General features: G+C 40.5%; 1 protein-coding gene across 4 annotated transcripts in view; it reads right to left on the bottom strand.

Moving 5' to 3' along the window:
- The window catches only part of myo1d (myosin 1D), a 262,798-nt gene that overhangs the window by 85,731 nt on the left and 161,319 nt on the right, over positions 1-15,748 (bottom strand). For all 4 annotated transcript variants that reach the window (XM_055657021.1, XM_055657023.1, XM_055657022.1 and 1 more), the window contains exons 18-20: positions 14,863-15,007; positions 3,592-3,696; positions 2,522-2,635 (exon numbers count right to left, since the gene is read on the bottom strand). In XM_055657021.1, coding sequence (XP_055512996.1) covers positions 2,522-2,635; positions 3,592-3,696; positions 14,863-15,007 — 364 coding nt within the window. The remainder of the gene's footprint in view (positions 1-2,521; positions 2,636-3,591; positions 3,697-14,862; positions 15,008-15,748) is intronic.

Below are 15,748 nucleotides of genomic sequence, written 5' to 3'. Positions count from 1 at the left end.
AGACTCTCCTGATATAACATGAAGGTATAAACTGATGATTATGTCCATGGTGAAGATGAACTAGTTGGGACCAGGGAATTTGAAATAAACGTAGATAAAATGTGGGAAGGAACCAGACTAGAGTAGGAAAAATCAAGTAAAGGGGAAGAAATATGTTTGGTGGGGCTAGAGCACTGAAACAATGGGTCTGCCTACATATTCCTGCTTGTTCTGCATGCGGTCCTATCATTTTATTCCAATGCTGTTGGAATAAAAACTAACATGCCACTAACATGCTTTGCAGTTGCTTGCTCTATCTGCATATTAACCTGTGGGATACTAGCAATTGAGTCGTGTCACAAATAATGGAGACCAGGCAGAGTCACAAATACAAAGTAATAAGTCTCATTAGGAAACATGGATTTCATAAGAATAAAAGATACCTGAGAAAGAGTCATAGGGGGAATGTTGTTTATCAAGCAGCACGTCACTTGGGAAACAATGTATATCTCAGAGTGAAGTACATGGGAAATATGTATCGGATATCTGAGCAAAAGTCATCTTTGTAATAATGCACACATGGAGAAGTATTACACAGGAAACATTTTAAGTTTGTAGGGACACAAGGAAAGAGCAAGGAAGAATAAATAATTTCACAGCCTTCTCAAAGAGACAGCACAGTCATGTGGAGCTGAATAACCTAATGAAAGGAAATGAATGATTACATCCACAAACTATCCATTATTCAAAATTAGATATTTTTAAATAGATGAAACCAAAAAAAATCATCTTTAAATGAATCTACTTAATCTTTAGCTGTAATCCTCTCAAGAATTTTGTTTTGGTATTTTGTTAAATAAATACGTAGCATAAGTAACTTCAAATTATGTCACCTCCCCACCCTTCCATCTTATTTATTTTTCTCGTCTTTAGATTGAACAGCAGCTCTGCAGAGCACAGAAACAAAATGGACATTTGCCAATTCTTTATAAAAGAAAAAAAATGACGTCATTATTATTGCTAATTAAAACAGATTCAGACCCAACTGCAGGCATCATCAGTTCAAGACAACATATAAAAGGCAATGGGACAAAGCAGCCCAGACAACAGTCCAGTCAGCCCATTTTAACATGTCATTCTTTAATGCATGTTAGTACACTTCCAATGTTCAGGGATCTATTAGTATTCAACTGCTCATCTAGAACTACTTATACAGTGAAGCTACAGATAGCTGAATGCAAAGATTCCTTCCCTTCTAACACCCCTTAGAACTTCCAGTTTCTATTGCATTCTTTTGACCACTAGGTTTCCCAGAATCAAAATGTAATTAGACAAAGGCTGAATTTTTAAAATTTTCATCATTTGGACATAAACCAAGCCCAGGTTCAATTTCTGCAAAGCAGATGCATTTAAGATCCCCAAACAGTTAATTCAGAAATTGGCCTTATATTGTGACTGAATTTGACACAAGCAAAATAGTTTGACCTTCCCTGACAGTGATTACTACTACATCCTTTAATTTGGAGAGACACATTGAGGTATACTAGTTAAGCAACTTGATTATTTTATGTTCACAGCAACTATGTTCCTCCATGCAGCGAGACATCAGCTGATGCAGTCTCCAAGGGGATTGCTATGGAAACTGGGTTACCACGGAAATGCTGATACTGAACTATTCTGACAGTAAGATGAATTTACCATTGAACATCTGTGCACATAATGCTACAAAAATCGATCTTCAAGCGCATCGGATGCCTTCTTCAAGTACATAATACAAATAAAAAGCAAATTTGACATCCTTTTACAGGTTATGGTTGAGAAGAAAAAAACAAATATTTGAACAAATAGTACAATATACTTGTATCCTAAAGAGATTTTTCTTTATATAAAATAAATCTATCCATTCCGGAAATGATTCTGTTGGATTTTAATTAACATTCATATGTAGAGTTTAGGTAGATGTTAATCCAAAAGTGAAACTCATCACTGTAGAATTTTAAAAGCTTTAGGCAGTGGACTTGTCTCGTGTTTTGTTTAGTGTCAGTCTTAATCAGTGAAGTAGAAAACATTAGGTCTACATTGTCAGGCCAACTTTTCATATTGTGAGGGGACAGAGTGAAGGGAGCTTGGTGAAGTGTAGTTCTAAATATTTATGTTGCAATTTATCATATCTTAGAAAGGTAGGTCTTTGCAAGGAAATGTCCCAAATGGCAATGATAAACAACTGTGCTGCCAGGTACAGAAGGAACTGGGATGAGGAGCTGAGCTAATTGATGCTCCCTTCGTTGCACAGGTCAAAAGAGAATGCAACAGCAAGTCACTGGAGGTTGTGCCTGTCATCTAATTGTGGCCGGCTATAAAGTGGAAATGACACAACATCACAGCGGGTTCCTGGCTGCCTTATCATAGAGATAATAAACCATGGAGGCAGTGTACAAAGACAGGCATACCCATTTCCACAACCCCAGGATATAGGTTATTCTCAAGATAATATGGAATTTTAATAGCTACTCCAAACAGAGACTTTTAGACTGTGACCTACATTATACAATGGGATAGTCTTCATCACTTGATATTGCTTCAGTGGATCCAATTTGTACAAATGCCGGTCAGTGATGAAAATTGCACGATCTTCAGGTTTATTAAATCTATTTATCTGTAGGGAGAGACAAACAAATATAGTTTAAACAATAAAACCAATCCAAAATTATTAGCAATATGCAAAAATTATCGCTCAATTAGAATGTCTCTTCCGAGCATAATTATGCTGTATTTTTCCTATCATCCAACTTTCTAACAGAAACGGCCAAATTAGCATCAATTAGAAAGCAGAATTTGACTTTCTATTAGGTTGAGCTATGTTGAGATTACTTCAAAATGAAATCTTTAAAAAGACTGAAGAATTTAACACATCATATTGTGAGCTAAACAGTATGCAGGTTTTTTTTTTAAATATACCTGCTCATTCTTATATTGAGAAAAATAGAACCCCATCTGCGGTCATTGTGAATACTTTTAAATATTAATTGTGGTACACATCTGCTGGGCAAATATGTAAAACTGACTATTCAAAAATTTAGTTTCCATTCTCAAATGTAACTTTAAAGATTTTGAATACTTTTACTGTTCATCAAAGGGACATCTGTGCTCAGGAAAGAAACATTTTTGCACATTTTTGAAAATGAACAGTGGCAAATTTAATAACTACTTTCACCACAATGTTGTTATGCTCAAGTTTCCATTTTTTGAATTCCAAGTAAAAGCTTTGAAGCAGAGACTGCTTAGATTGAAGGAACAATGAGTGTAACAGCATTTGTTACTTTACATTCTCCAGTAGTTTCCACCTTATTTCCTATTATGCTTAGATGCAGTGACATTGTTCAATTTGAGCCAACATTACACACAAAAGAGGTAACTGCCAACAGGAGAAATAAAATCAGTGTCTTATACAGGCATCAACGCAAACAAATGAATGATGGATTGGGATTGACTGGAATATACTATTAAAAAACAGCATTGGCTTGATGGGCTGTAATAATTCTATGGTTCTAGATGTGTCTGAATGGTGAAACTCATGACAACCTGTTCTCTCAATAAAAATCATATACTTACCTTTCGTACATGACTGGAAAAGAGTGTGTTCATGTATTTGTCTTTTCGCTTCAGTTCATTAGCTCTTGCAGAGAAAGCAGGTGTCATCTGTGGATTATCCCTTTTCTGAAAAATGTAATGAAGAGTTGATAAGCAGTCTTTGTAATTTCACCACAAGGACCCTTACTGAGTTGTTGATTTTATTTCCATTCATCCAACAAAAGAAATGAATAAAAGCAGAAAATCTGAGAAATGCTTGGCAGGTCAGGCAGTGTCTACCAGAGCTGAAATGTAAACTCTCTCTTTCCACTGACACTGTCTGATCCGTTGAGTGTTTCTAGCATATATTTTCTATTTAAAATTCCTTTATATGTAGTTTTTTTGATTTTCAACAAAAGAAATGAACTGGCATTTTGTAATTTGCAGCAAATTTGGTTCAAAACTACAGAACTTTTTGTATGTTGAAGATATATTATTTATTCAAAATGAAAAGGCAATTTTGAAGGTAGAGCTCCCAGTATGAGTGATCCTTAAATTTATATAATTAACAACAGGGTGAAAATACCAGCTTTTATAACATAGAACAGTACAACACAAGAAAAACGTCTTTAGCCCACAATGTCTGTGGTGAATATGTTGCCGAGAACATCTCTTCCCCACCTGTTTATAATCTACATCTCACCATTTCCTGCATTTCCACATGCCAATCCAAAAGTCTCATAAATTCCACTGTGCCTCAACCACCACCTGTCAGCGGGTTCCAGGCACTCATCACCATCTGTATAAAAAAGTTATCCCACATATCACCATTAAACTTTGCCCCTCTCAGCTGTTTAGTATACGACTTTTCCATTCTGGGGAAAAGATTCTGACTGTTGACTCCATCTATGCCTCGCCTAAATTTCTATACTTTTATCCTCCAGCTTTCGAAAGAAAACAATCCAAGTCTGTCCAACATTTCTCTGAAGCTAATACTCCCTAATCCAGGCATAATTCTGGTACACCTTCTCTGCACCCTTTCTGCCCTACATCTTTCCTGTAATGGGGCAACCAAATCTGCACTGTCTTCCAAACTCCAAATCCTGACTCTAATACTCAATGCTCCAACCTATGAAAGTAAGCATGTATGAGTGATCCTTAAGTCTTTACCGACATGTATTGCCACTTTCAGGGAGTTATAGACTTGGACCCCAAGATACCTGTGTACATCAATGCCATTAATTGTCTCTTTTCCCCTTTCATTTGACCTCCCAATATGTAGTACCTCACATTGTTCGGATTAAATTCCATCTACTATTTCTCCGCCCATTTCTGTAGTTGTTCTATCCAGCTGTACACCTTGACAGCCTTCCTCACAGTCTGCAACTCAAGCAATCTTGATGTCATCTACAAACTTACTAACCAACCAGTCTATGTTTCCGTCCAAGACATTATATATTTTATATATATTTTTTTTTTTTTCATATCACAAATATATTCCTTATTGGACTCAGATTGGCCTAACTTACTGCTCACAGGTGTTTTTCTCTGAATGCCTAAAGAATATTTCTCAATTTGTCATTGTGTTTGCTGCCACTCTTTGACCTCCCTTTGTCTCTCATTTCCATTTCTTCTTCCTCTTTCTGTAACCAGCCTGGTGTTAACAAGCGGGCATCAACCATTTGACAGCAGCCATCAGCTGTATTCTAATCTCAGTCTTTTTGGTGATCCAGATTTTTCCAGTTTTACTCTTTTCTCTCACAAGAAGTATCTTGACTGCTTAAATAGCTTGATCTTGAAAGTAGCATTGTGCCTGGTAGGCTTTCATTCAAATTGTCCAGGCCAGATATGTTTTCATTGCAATGAAATTGGCCCATCTCCAATTGACTATTTTTTATCTTTAAGTGGTCTATATATTTATTTCATGAGCCTAAACCTTACAATAGAGAGAAATTAAACCTTTTCTCCATTCCAACCCTTGATGGACAGGGTCTCGCCCTGAAACGTCACCCATTCCTTCTCTCCAGAGATGCTGCCTGGCCCGCTGAGTTACTCCAGTTTTTTGTGTCTATCTTGATGGACAGAAACAAGTTGGTGATTTGTCTAGGAACCGGAACAGCACCTCATATTTTGCTTGGGCAGCTTACAATCCAGCGGTATGAATATTGATTTCTCTAACTTCTCTAACCCTCTCTCCATCCCTTCCCCACCCAAGTCGCAATAACTTTAAAATCATCTTGTTGAGTGTCATTGTCTGTAACACGTTCTCACCTGGCTCATAGCTAACAATGACCTGTCTCCTTTATCATCGTTATTTTTTTGCATATCTTTAATTCATTTGTTCCATATCTCCCTATATCACTGTCAATATCCTCTTATTTCCCTTTCCCCTCTCAGTCTCGACTCAAAACGTCACCTATTCCTTTTCTCCAGAGATGCTGTCTGACCCGCTGAGTTACTCCAGCTTTTTGTGTCCATCTTCGGTGATTTGTCCAGAAGCCCTTTGATCACTGGGAGGATTCATGTCATGACTTTGCCTATGCAAGGCAGCTGGAGACCCTGCAATTAATGTGCCTCCCTTCTTAAAGATGGCCATGATTACAGTACCTCTGAAGTACTGTGGTCCACTTTCCAGGTGAGGGAGATTAGATTATGAATTCATGCCAGATGTTCCTCCCTGCCACAGTTTAGAACTTCAGTAGGGCACCATCTGCTCCATAGACTATGTTATTTTCCATTTGGCAAATCATCATTTCAGCCTCATGTTTGTTAGCGATGAGTCTGGAACGGATTGTGTTTTGTGGGAAGGAGTCATGGACACCCATGTGAAAGACTAAGTCCGGTTCAAAGTGTTCTTCACAATGTTCCTTCCAGCAAGTACTAAGTGGCTTTCTGTCTTTGATAAATTTACCTCTCTTCTTGGTTCTCTGTGGGTGGTTGGGCCATGATGATCCAGAGAGTGATGAAGAATTCATACCTGTTGTGCTTATCAGCGAGTTGCTAGATCTGCTGCACTCAATCCATTAATTTTTCTTTAAGTCGTGAATTTTCTTGCTGGACTTTTGAACAGCGGACCTTTTTGTTTATCCCCAGAGGCGCAATCTAGTCACGTCTATAGTTTGTAATTAACTAACTCCTGGATCTCTTGATTATTCTCATCAAACCAATTCCAGTATTTCTGGTTGACATGGAATGTTTTATGGTAAACATGGAATGTTTTTGTATTTTAAGTGAATAAGGACAAAACATTTTGAAATTTAGATTCCCAACGCTTGCAACATTTTTTCTTGATAAAGAAAATCTGATTTAAATTCAATTGGAATTAATGTATTACAGAATATGGTCAAAAATTGATTTTAAAATATTCTATTTTTAGAATGTCTTTTTATCAGGTGTTGGGCATATTGGATACGTCATTGCCAATGTGTCATAGGTGAGAGGCACACAATGGTATTTAATGACATTTGATGCTGAGGTACCAAAAAATCTTTACAGTAAATAGATCAAAGTACAAAATGTTTAACTAAATTAATATTTCTTCCCTAGTTAATGCAACGTTTTACCAGAAATAAATCTTTTCCCTCTATTTTCCCCTAAACAGGTGTTGTTGGGAAGTAATCAGCCAACAATATGCTTGCATTCTGATTTACTTTGTGTGGCTTTTCCTTTGCAAACTAACCTAATTTCTCATTCCATCCTGAACTACTTATAACTGTGAAGCACGCAGGTATTCTTGGAGGTCCAGGGCAAGAGCAGACATGGGGGAGTAATTTCAAGCATCCTTTCCACCCTTTCCCTCTAGGCTCTTTCCCAGTAACATCGAGCATGGACAAGCCCATCCACAACCATGATTATGAATTCTTCACAGATTCTTACCAGCTAATATACGTGATATGACCAAGCATAAGAGTGATACTGAACAGAAACCAGGTGTTCAGCTCACTGAGACCATGCTAACCTTCAAACACTTGTTCTACATTAATCCCACTTTTATTCTCTCTACATTCCCATCAACTGCTACCACATTCTACCACTCACCTACCCTCCTAGTGACAATCCTCAGTAACTAATTTGTGTATCCACCTGCATGTCTCTGGGATGTGAGAGGAAACGGAGGAAACCTGGAGGAAATCAACACATTAATAGGGAGAATGCTCAAACTCTACAGACAGACACAAAATACTGGAGCAACTCAGCAGGAAAGGCAGCATGTCAGGAGAGAAGCAATGAGTGACGTTTCGGGTCGAGACCCTTCTCAAACTTTGGACACATTGCTGGAGATCCAAATTGAACATGGTCTCTGGCACTGAGAGAGTGGCTGGCTGTATCACTGAAATTCCTTCATGGCAAATCAGTTATTCCCCGCCTCCCAGCTTAATCATTGAAGGTTAATCTCATTTTCAAGAAGAACGCAAATCATTATGCAAGATTGTGTTTGAACTGGGAACTCTTTGTCACAAAACAAATACACACGTTTTAGCTTCAGATGTTAAGTGTTTGTTCAATTCAAACCGCAATGCTTTTAGTCTGAGGTAATTGAGTCAAGTCCTACTAAAATAATTTAGTGTGACCTGACTGTTATTACACTTCAGCATTAATCGATTCATTATTGGAGGATATATTCTTCATTAAAGATTCCAGAACACTAGAAAATACAATCTAGAGTTCTCCTGTTTAAGAAGGAACTGCAGATGCTGGAAAATCGAAGGTAGACAAAAATGTTGGAGAAACTTAGCGGGTGAGGCAGCATCTATGGAGTGAAGGAAATAGGCAACGTTTTGGGTCGAAGCCCTTCTTCAGTCTGAAGAAGGGTTTCGTCTGAAGAAGGGTTTCGATCCCAAATGTTGCCTATTTCCTTCGCTCCATAGATGCTGCCTAACCCGCAGAGTTTCTCCAGCATTTTTGTCTACCCGCGAGTTCCCCTGATGCCTTGGCCAGCATCTTTTCCTGAATAAGTAACACTTATTTTCACTATCACATGTGAGAGGTTGACAGTGCCTTTACCTGCATAATAGTAATTACATTCAAGATGTAATCTTTCAAATTTAAAAAAAATGTTATCATAAAATGATCCAGATCTGTTTTCTTCCTGTACACTTTGGCATAAAGTTACAGGAATTATAGCTTTATTATGTACACCATAAATACATCAATTAATTTTGTTGCTGACAAGATTCTCAAGCAGCTGAACTAACCATCATTAGGACCAAAAATCCCAAATTACAGTAAAAGTTGCCAAGTAAATTAGCTTGATTGGGTTATTGCTGGTTTCTGTGGGTTCCAGCAAGGATGAAAGATCCAGCAAAGCTGCCGAATGCAGGTTGCAAACCACAGGGCTGCTGAATCTCATTAATGCACAACTATTATCAGCTAAGAGGAGCAATGTCTTGCTCTCCTTCCAACCCATCTCTCTCTCTCTCTCCCCCTCTCTATCTACTCTCATACATCCGTTTCTCACCCTCAGACAGTTTTCAATGGATTATATTTCCGCAGCAACATTCTACTGCACTGTAATTAATAACAGTACAAGCAAATCAATCAGTGATAATGGCAGCAGAAAAGGAGAAACTGAACACACACAACCAGATTTTATTCCAGCTGCGCACCAGTTAATTGATACCTCTTGATGAAACAAACAAAAGGATCACGAGATAAGCAAAAATACTCAAATACATTGTGAAATTCATTACATGATCAGTTAGAGAAACAAGATTTGTGAATGATGGGTGGAAATATTCTATAAATCCATCAAAATCGAATGAGCAAAGTAGAGGAATAATATTTAGATAAAGTATCCATGTCTATTCATAAACTCATTTTATTGTGAAGTAAAATCACTCGATGTGGATGTTGCCAGGAATGGAACATAGTACCAAGTGGTAGATGGGCTTTAGAACTGAGAAGGCCAAAGGTGGACTTAACTGATTCATAAAATTCTAGTGTCCTAGATAGAATAAATAGGAAGACATGGCGGCACCCAGTGGTTAGGCCACTTGCTACACGAACCCTCAGCAGTCGGGGGTAATGTCACGTGACTGGACAATGGCGAGGAGAAGTTGTCATGGGGTATAGGGGTGTGTCCTAGTAGATATAACGAACCCCGGGTCAACCTTCCCGCGCTTCCTCTTCCTCTCTCTTGGTGTGAGTGTCCTGCCACCTCAGCAGGAGCTCAGCTCGAGCCCACGAGGCAACAACCTTGCAGCATCAACAATGACTTTTGGGTTAGAGGACAAAACGTGCATGTATATCTAACCTATAATGCCTGAATAAAGAAACCGTTTATTCACGACGTTTGGTATAAAGGAAGCATTTCCTTTAGCAAAGAAGCCCAAAAACAAGGGTTTGAGAAATTAGAGGGGAAGTCGAGGAAAGTTATTTTCCCCTACACGGAATGGATCTGGAACTCATTGCTTGAAAGGAGAGGCAATGAACCTCAAATTTTAATTTTGAATCTGAATATGAACTTGAAAAGCTATGATATGTAGGACTACAGACCCACTGCTGAAAATTGGATGGGGTTGATTAATTCTTTTTCAACCAGCACAGACATAATAGGCCTCATAGTCCCTTCCATATTCAATGAATTGTATTCTCTGGCAACAAGGTTAATGACAAGTAATAGTTTCCAGGCTACCCGTGAGAGAGCATATTCAATAGCATTAATATATTCTGGGCTTTCCAAAGGAGCTTTAAATTAATATGATCTGAAATGTAAACCAATTCTAGCTTACTATAAATTTAATGTTTACAGGAATTAAAAATATGCAGAGAAACAATGTGTATACAGAGAATTCTGCAAGGGAGAAGGTGAAGAAATTATTAAATTGAGTTTTTTAAATAATAGAAGAAGGGACTATTTCCTGAGGCTGGCTAGTCCATGACAAATGATCATTAGTTTCAAAGGTCGACAAAAATGCTGGTGAAACTCAGCGGTTGAAGCAACATCTATGGAGCGATGGATATAGGTAATGTTTCGGATCAAAACCCTTCTTTAGTTTCAAATGAACATGGGGAGAGAGAGAGGCGAGAGTTTAGGAGTAATTTGTTTTTCAGATGGAGTATTACTGGAGCATTGAACGACTGGCCACAGGGAAAGTGGAAGTAGAGATTTCCAAAGGGAAAACCAATATGCATTTTAAATGCAGGTAAAATGTTGAAGATTTGCTTCCTTTCATAGTTGATTATTCTGGCAGAAGGCCAGAAGAGACATAATGGATCATGTGGCTTCCTTTGGTATTTTTATCTTGCAAGAGCTCATGGAGATAGAATCAATGTTTTTTGCAAAAAATATTAAATTCCTGATCCTAAGTAATTTAATTAGAAACCAGAAAGATTAGATATTTGTACGTCCTATGACTACTGTATCTCCTATAGATACTGTTAAGTGGAAGGAAGCTTAAATTAATGTGTTTTAGTGCTGTGAAACTTTTGTAATGGACACAAAACATAAGTAGCTCCTTTTTTAGTTTTGTTCATTTAATCAATCAATCAATTTTTTATTTATATAGCACATTTAAATCAACTCGCGTTGAAACCAAAGTGCTGTACATAGAAAAATTTGGGTTTCCATACAAGATAAAAGTTAAGACACAACACACTATAGAATTTAACAGGAACGTCCCCCCACAGCGGAATAAACATTTCCACTGTGAGGGAGGGCAATAAAAAGCCCAGTCCTCTTCCTCAGTGTTCACCCATTTGAGGCCTCTGTAGCGGCAACCCAATGTTTCACGACCTCTCGCCGGGATGATGGAGCTCCGGCTTCGGAGAGAACACTCTCAGCGGCTTGGAGTTCTGAAACGGTCGCTTCCTACCGGAGACCGCGGCTCCCGAAGTCCACAGGCCGCGCTGGTCGGAGATTCACACTGGCGACCTCGGCGAAAGATCCCAGGCTCTGCGGTGTTGAAGTCAGCGCCGCCAGCAGCTGGAAGGTCCGCAACCGCAGCTCTGCGATGTTGGAGTCGACGGTGTCAGCACTCCGGAGCTTACCATGGCGATCCCCGGTAAGGCATCGCCCGCTTCGGAATGTGATGGTACTTCAGCGCTGTGACGCCGCCGAAGCTGAAGGTCTGGCCGGTCCCGGCAGGAAACGCCGCTCCAGTCCAGGTGGTAGGCAGCGAGGAAGGGGCGAAGATGCGGCTCGGTGAAAAGATGCATCTCCAACCAGGTAGGGACTGAGAAAAACAGTTTCCCCCTCGCCCCCACCCCCTCACATAAAAAGACTAGACCTCCAAAACAAAACTTTTTAACATACTAAAATAAAAAAAAAACAAGGGTGAAAAGATGAACTGCAGGCAGGGCAGCCATACACAACTTGTTCAGAGATACAGCATGGAAACAGATTCAGATTCAGATTCAGATTCAATTTTAATTGTCATTGTCAGTGTACAGTACAGAGACAACAAAATGCATTTAGCATCTCCCTTGAAGAGCGACATAGAAAACGATTTGAATAAAAAATAAATAATAAGTGTCGGGGGGGGGGGGGGGGGGGGGGGGGGGGGGGTGATTGGCAGTCACCGAGATACGTTGTTTAGTAGAGTGACAGCCGCCGGAAAGAAGCTGTTCCTCGACCTGCTGGTTCGGCAACGGAGAGATCTGTAGCGCCTCCCGGATGGTAGGAGGGTAAACAGTCCATGGTTGGGGTGAGAGCAGTCCTTGGCGATGCTGAGCGCCCTCCGCAGACAGCGCTTGCTTTGGACAGACTCAATGGAGGGGAGCGTGGAACGGTGATGCGTTGGGCAATTTTCACCACCCTCTGCAGTGCCTTCCGGTCGGAGACAGAGCAGTTGCCATACCATACTGTGATGCAGTTGGTAAGGATGCTCTCGATGGTGCAGCGGTAGAAGTTCACCAGGATCTGAGGAGACAGATGGACCTTCTTCAGTCTCCTCAGGAAGAAGAGACGCTGATGAGCCTTCTTGATCAGAGTAGAGGTATTGTGTGTGTCCAAGAGAGGTCATCGGAGATGTTGACTCCCAGGAACCTGAAGCTAGAAACACGTTCCACCTCCGTCCCGTTAATGTGGATGGGGGTGTGCGTGCCACCTCTGGACTTCCTGAAGTCTACAATGAGCTCCTTGGTCTTCTTGGAGTTAAGGGCCAAGAAACAGGCCCTTCAGCCCACCGTTCAAGTCAAACATCAATCACCCGTTCATTCGAGTTCTATGTTATCCTACTTTCTCATCCACTACCTACCCACTTGAAACCGGGGCACGTGGAGGAAACGCTCGCTGTCACAGATAGAACATGCAAACTCCACACAGGCAGCACCTGAGGTCAGGATCGAACCTGCGTCTCTTGCAGTGTGAAGCAGCATCTTTAAAAGCTGCACCATTGTGCCGCCCTAACTTCTGTCTGCCTGATATTATTTTATTATTTTCACATTAAAGAGGGCAGTGTGAGTGCAAGTTAATATGCAAAATAAGAAAGGCAATACAATCCAGTCCTTGTTCACATTCCTCCTAATGGTAAAGGTTGTGATTGACCCGCCGAGTCAATCACAGGCTCCTTCAGGAGCGGAGTGTGGGCCCTGTTCCGCGAACGGGGGCTGGCCGTGTTCCGCGGGCGGGGTGCGCCGTGTTCATGGGCAGGGACTGTGAGCACGACAGGCGCTGGGGGCGGGAGCGGTTTAGTGAGTCCAGAACCTGGAGCTGTGAACCGGTGAGCCTACACAACCTCCTCCCCCACACACACACACCCCTTCCCCCACACACCCTCCCCTCCCCCCCACAGCCCCCTCCCCCCATACTCCTCCTCCCCCCCACATAATCCCCCCCCCCCCCCCCCCCCCCCCCCCCCCCCACCCCCCCCCCCCCCCCCACCCCCCCCCCCCCCCCCCCCCCCCCCCCCCCACACCCCCCCCCCCTCCCCCCCCCCCCCCACACCCCCCCCCCCCCCCCACACACCCCCCCCCCTCCCCCACACACCACCCTACTAGCCCCCCGACAGGCCCTGACTGAAGCCACCCCCCTCCCCTGGCTGCAGGACGCTCCGCGCCTGATGCCGTCCCCGTCCCCCGGCTACAGACCGCTACCGCCGTTGCGTTGGAGGAACAGGTGAGTGGTGGAATATTGCATTGGGGAATGGGTTGCGTTGGGGGACCATGCCTACCGTGTGACCGGGACCCAATGGGTCCCACTTAGTCTAGTTGAAATTAAAATTAAACTGAAATTTTAAAAATCATATTTCAACCCTATTGCTTAATTCCCAAAATTATTGAAATTGATGATATAAACTTCAAAACTGTCCTGGTTTGTACGTGTATCTCCTATTGCAATCCTAAGTGTTTGTATGACCACATCTGGAACAGAAAGCGTTAATTTGTTAAGGAATCCATGCAAGTTCTTTCATCCATTAAGCTAGCCAAAGTCATATCAAATTGATCTTAAGAAGCAGTGACATGCAGCACTTCTTTTGGACTAAATGGGTCAAAACATGAAGTTAATTTACCATTTTGGAAAATCTGGAATTAATAATTTATACTTGATTTATTATGTGTAGAAGTTGAATACACAAGAACTAATTTTGATTTTCATACATAAATTGTATCTAACATCATTTGGGATGAACTTTGGTCTTATTTTAGTTCATTTTATGCTGTAAGAGCACCTTATAAATTAAAATTTTGGGGATCAATGGGACTTGTATTTGAAGAGGCACGATGACATTGTCAACATATGGCAGGCGTTTGAAACCTACAATCTGCTCAACCCCCACATATGGAAACTCAAGATCAAATGCTGGAAAAAATACTGGAATATATCATCTTTCAAAAGACAGCATAACATTTTTTCTAAAAAAAAAATTCCTCCCAATTGAACAGTCATTCTTTTCAGTGCAAAAGTTTGTTGCATGGTGAGCTAGTGGTACTTTTTCTTTCTATGACGAGTCCATTAACATTCTTCCATTCGTTGCTAAACAGCAGAAAAATATAGCCTATTTTATGAAGTGAACAAAGTCCCAATAGCTTAAATTCAGCAATCAAAACAAAACAGTATCAAGTTCAATTATTTCTTTATGCTCCCAGAAATTAAACTACATTGAGAATGCTGTTTAGAAAAAAAACCTACAGAAGTTGTCTTTAGGATTGGAATTACCTCAACAATGAAAATCTAATTTATTTGACTGATAATCATCATCACTTAGATCACAGCGCAAAGCTGAATGAGCTTTCCATTTGAAAAGAATAATAAATAGTTGCAAACTTTTTCTGTAAATTTAAGAATTTTAAACCGCTATCAGACAATTAGTATTGAGGAAAAAAGGAAGGTATGAGAGATGATTTCTACAATGCATTAACTTGATTACTCACAGTTGCCAAGTAATTGCCCTCCCAGCTTCTTTGGAGGCCCAGATCACCTCTCTGGCCCTTCAGGTTTGCAAAGGCTGCGACCTTTGCTCTGACCTGCGGTAAGTCAGCAGGTGGGATGCTCTTAATCAGTTGAAATGCTCTCCATCTATCGGCAGAATTAAAATAAAATAACTCAATGCAATAAAGACTTGGCTTTACTGAGCACTTTTTACAAACTGACATTTGCAAACATTCAAAGTGTTTAAATTTAACAGGTTAAAGAGGTTAATGATATTTTGGTTTAACATCTCATCTAAAAGATGACACTTCAGACTGCACAGTTCTCAGGTAGACAAATGTGCTGGAGAAACTCAGCGGGTGCAGCAGCATCTATGGAGCAAAGGAAATAGGCAATGTTTCGGGCCGAAACCCTTCTTTAGAATTGTGCACTATTCTCAATGCTTTGTTGGGAGTGTCATTGTTGGGCATCAAAGAACATAGGTAAATTATGGTTTGAATAACTAAATATTAGTACAGTGTCCAGTCTGCTTCCAATATTAATACCAAAGTAGAAATAATTATTTTCTTCCTAATTTTCACCAATTTTATCAGCCACGAAGACTCATCCAAGATTAATTTTGAATTGGTAGACTGGGCAATGTTCAAGGACACGGCAACAGACTTGAACGTACAAACCGTGGTTGTTACTAACTTCCCAAGGGACTGTGTAACAGAGTATGTTCCTACTAAGATGATCTGAGTATTCTCTGACAAGAAACTTTGGTTGAACCAGGATGTCCGCAATCTATTTAGGACCAGGTCTGCAGAATTCAAGACAGGGTCATACAAGAAGACCAAGAATAATCTTATAAAGCTCAAACTGCAATAGACTTTGCATTACTGAGAC

Source organism: Leucoraja erinacea, chromosome 27 (genome assembly GCF_028641065.1).
Source record: "Leucoraja erinacea ecotype New England chromosome 27, Leri_hhj_1, whole genome shotgun sequence".
Lineage (NCBI taxonomy): Eukaryota > Metazoa > Chordata > Chondrichthyes > Rajiformes > Rajidae > Leucoraja > Leucoraja erinaceus.
Note: the sequence above shows the minus strand (reverse complement) of the source record. Positions and strands in the feature narration are given on the sequence as shown.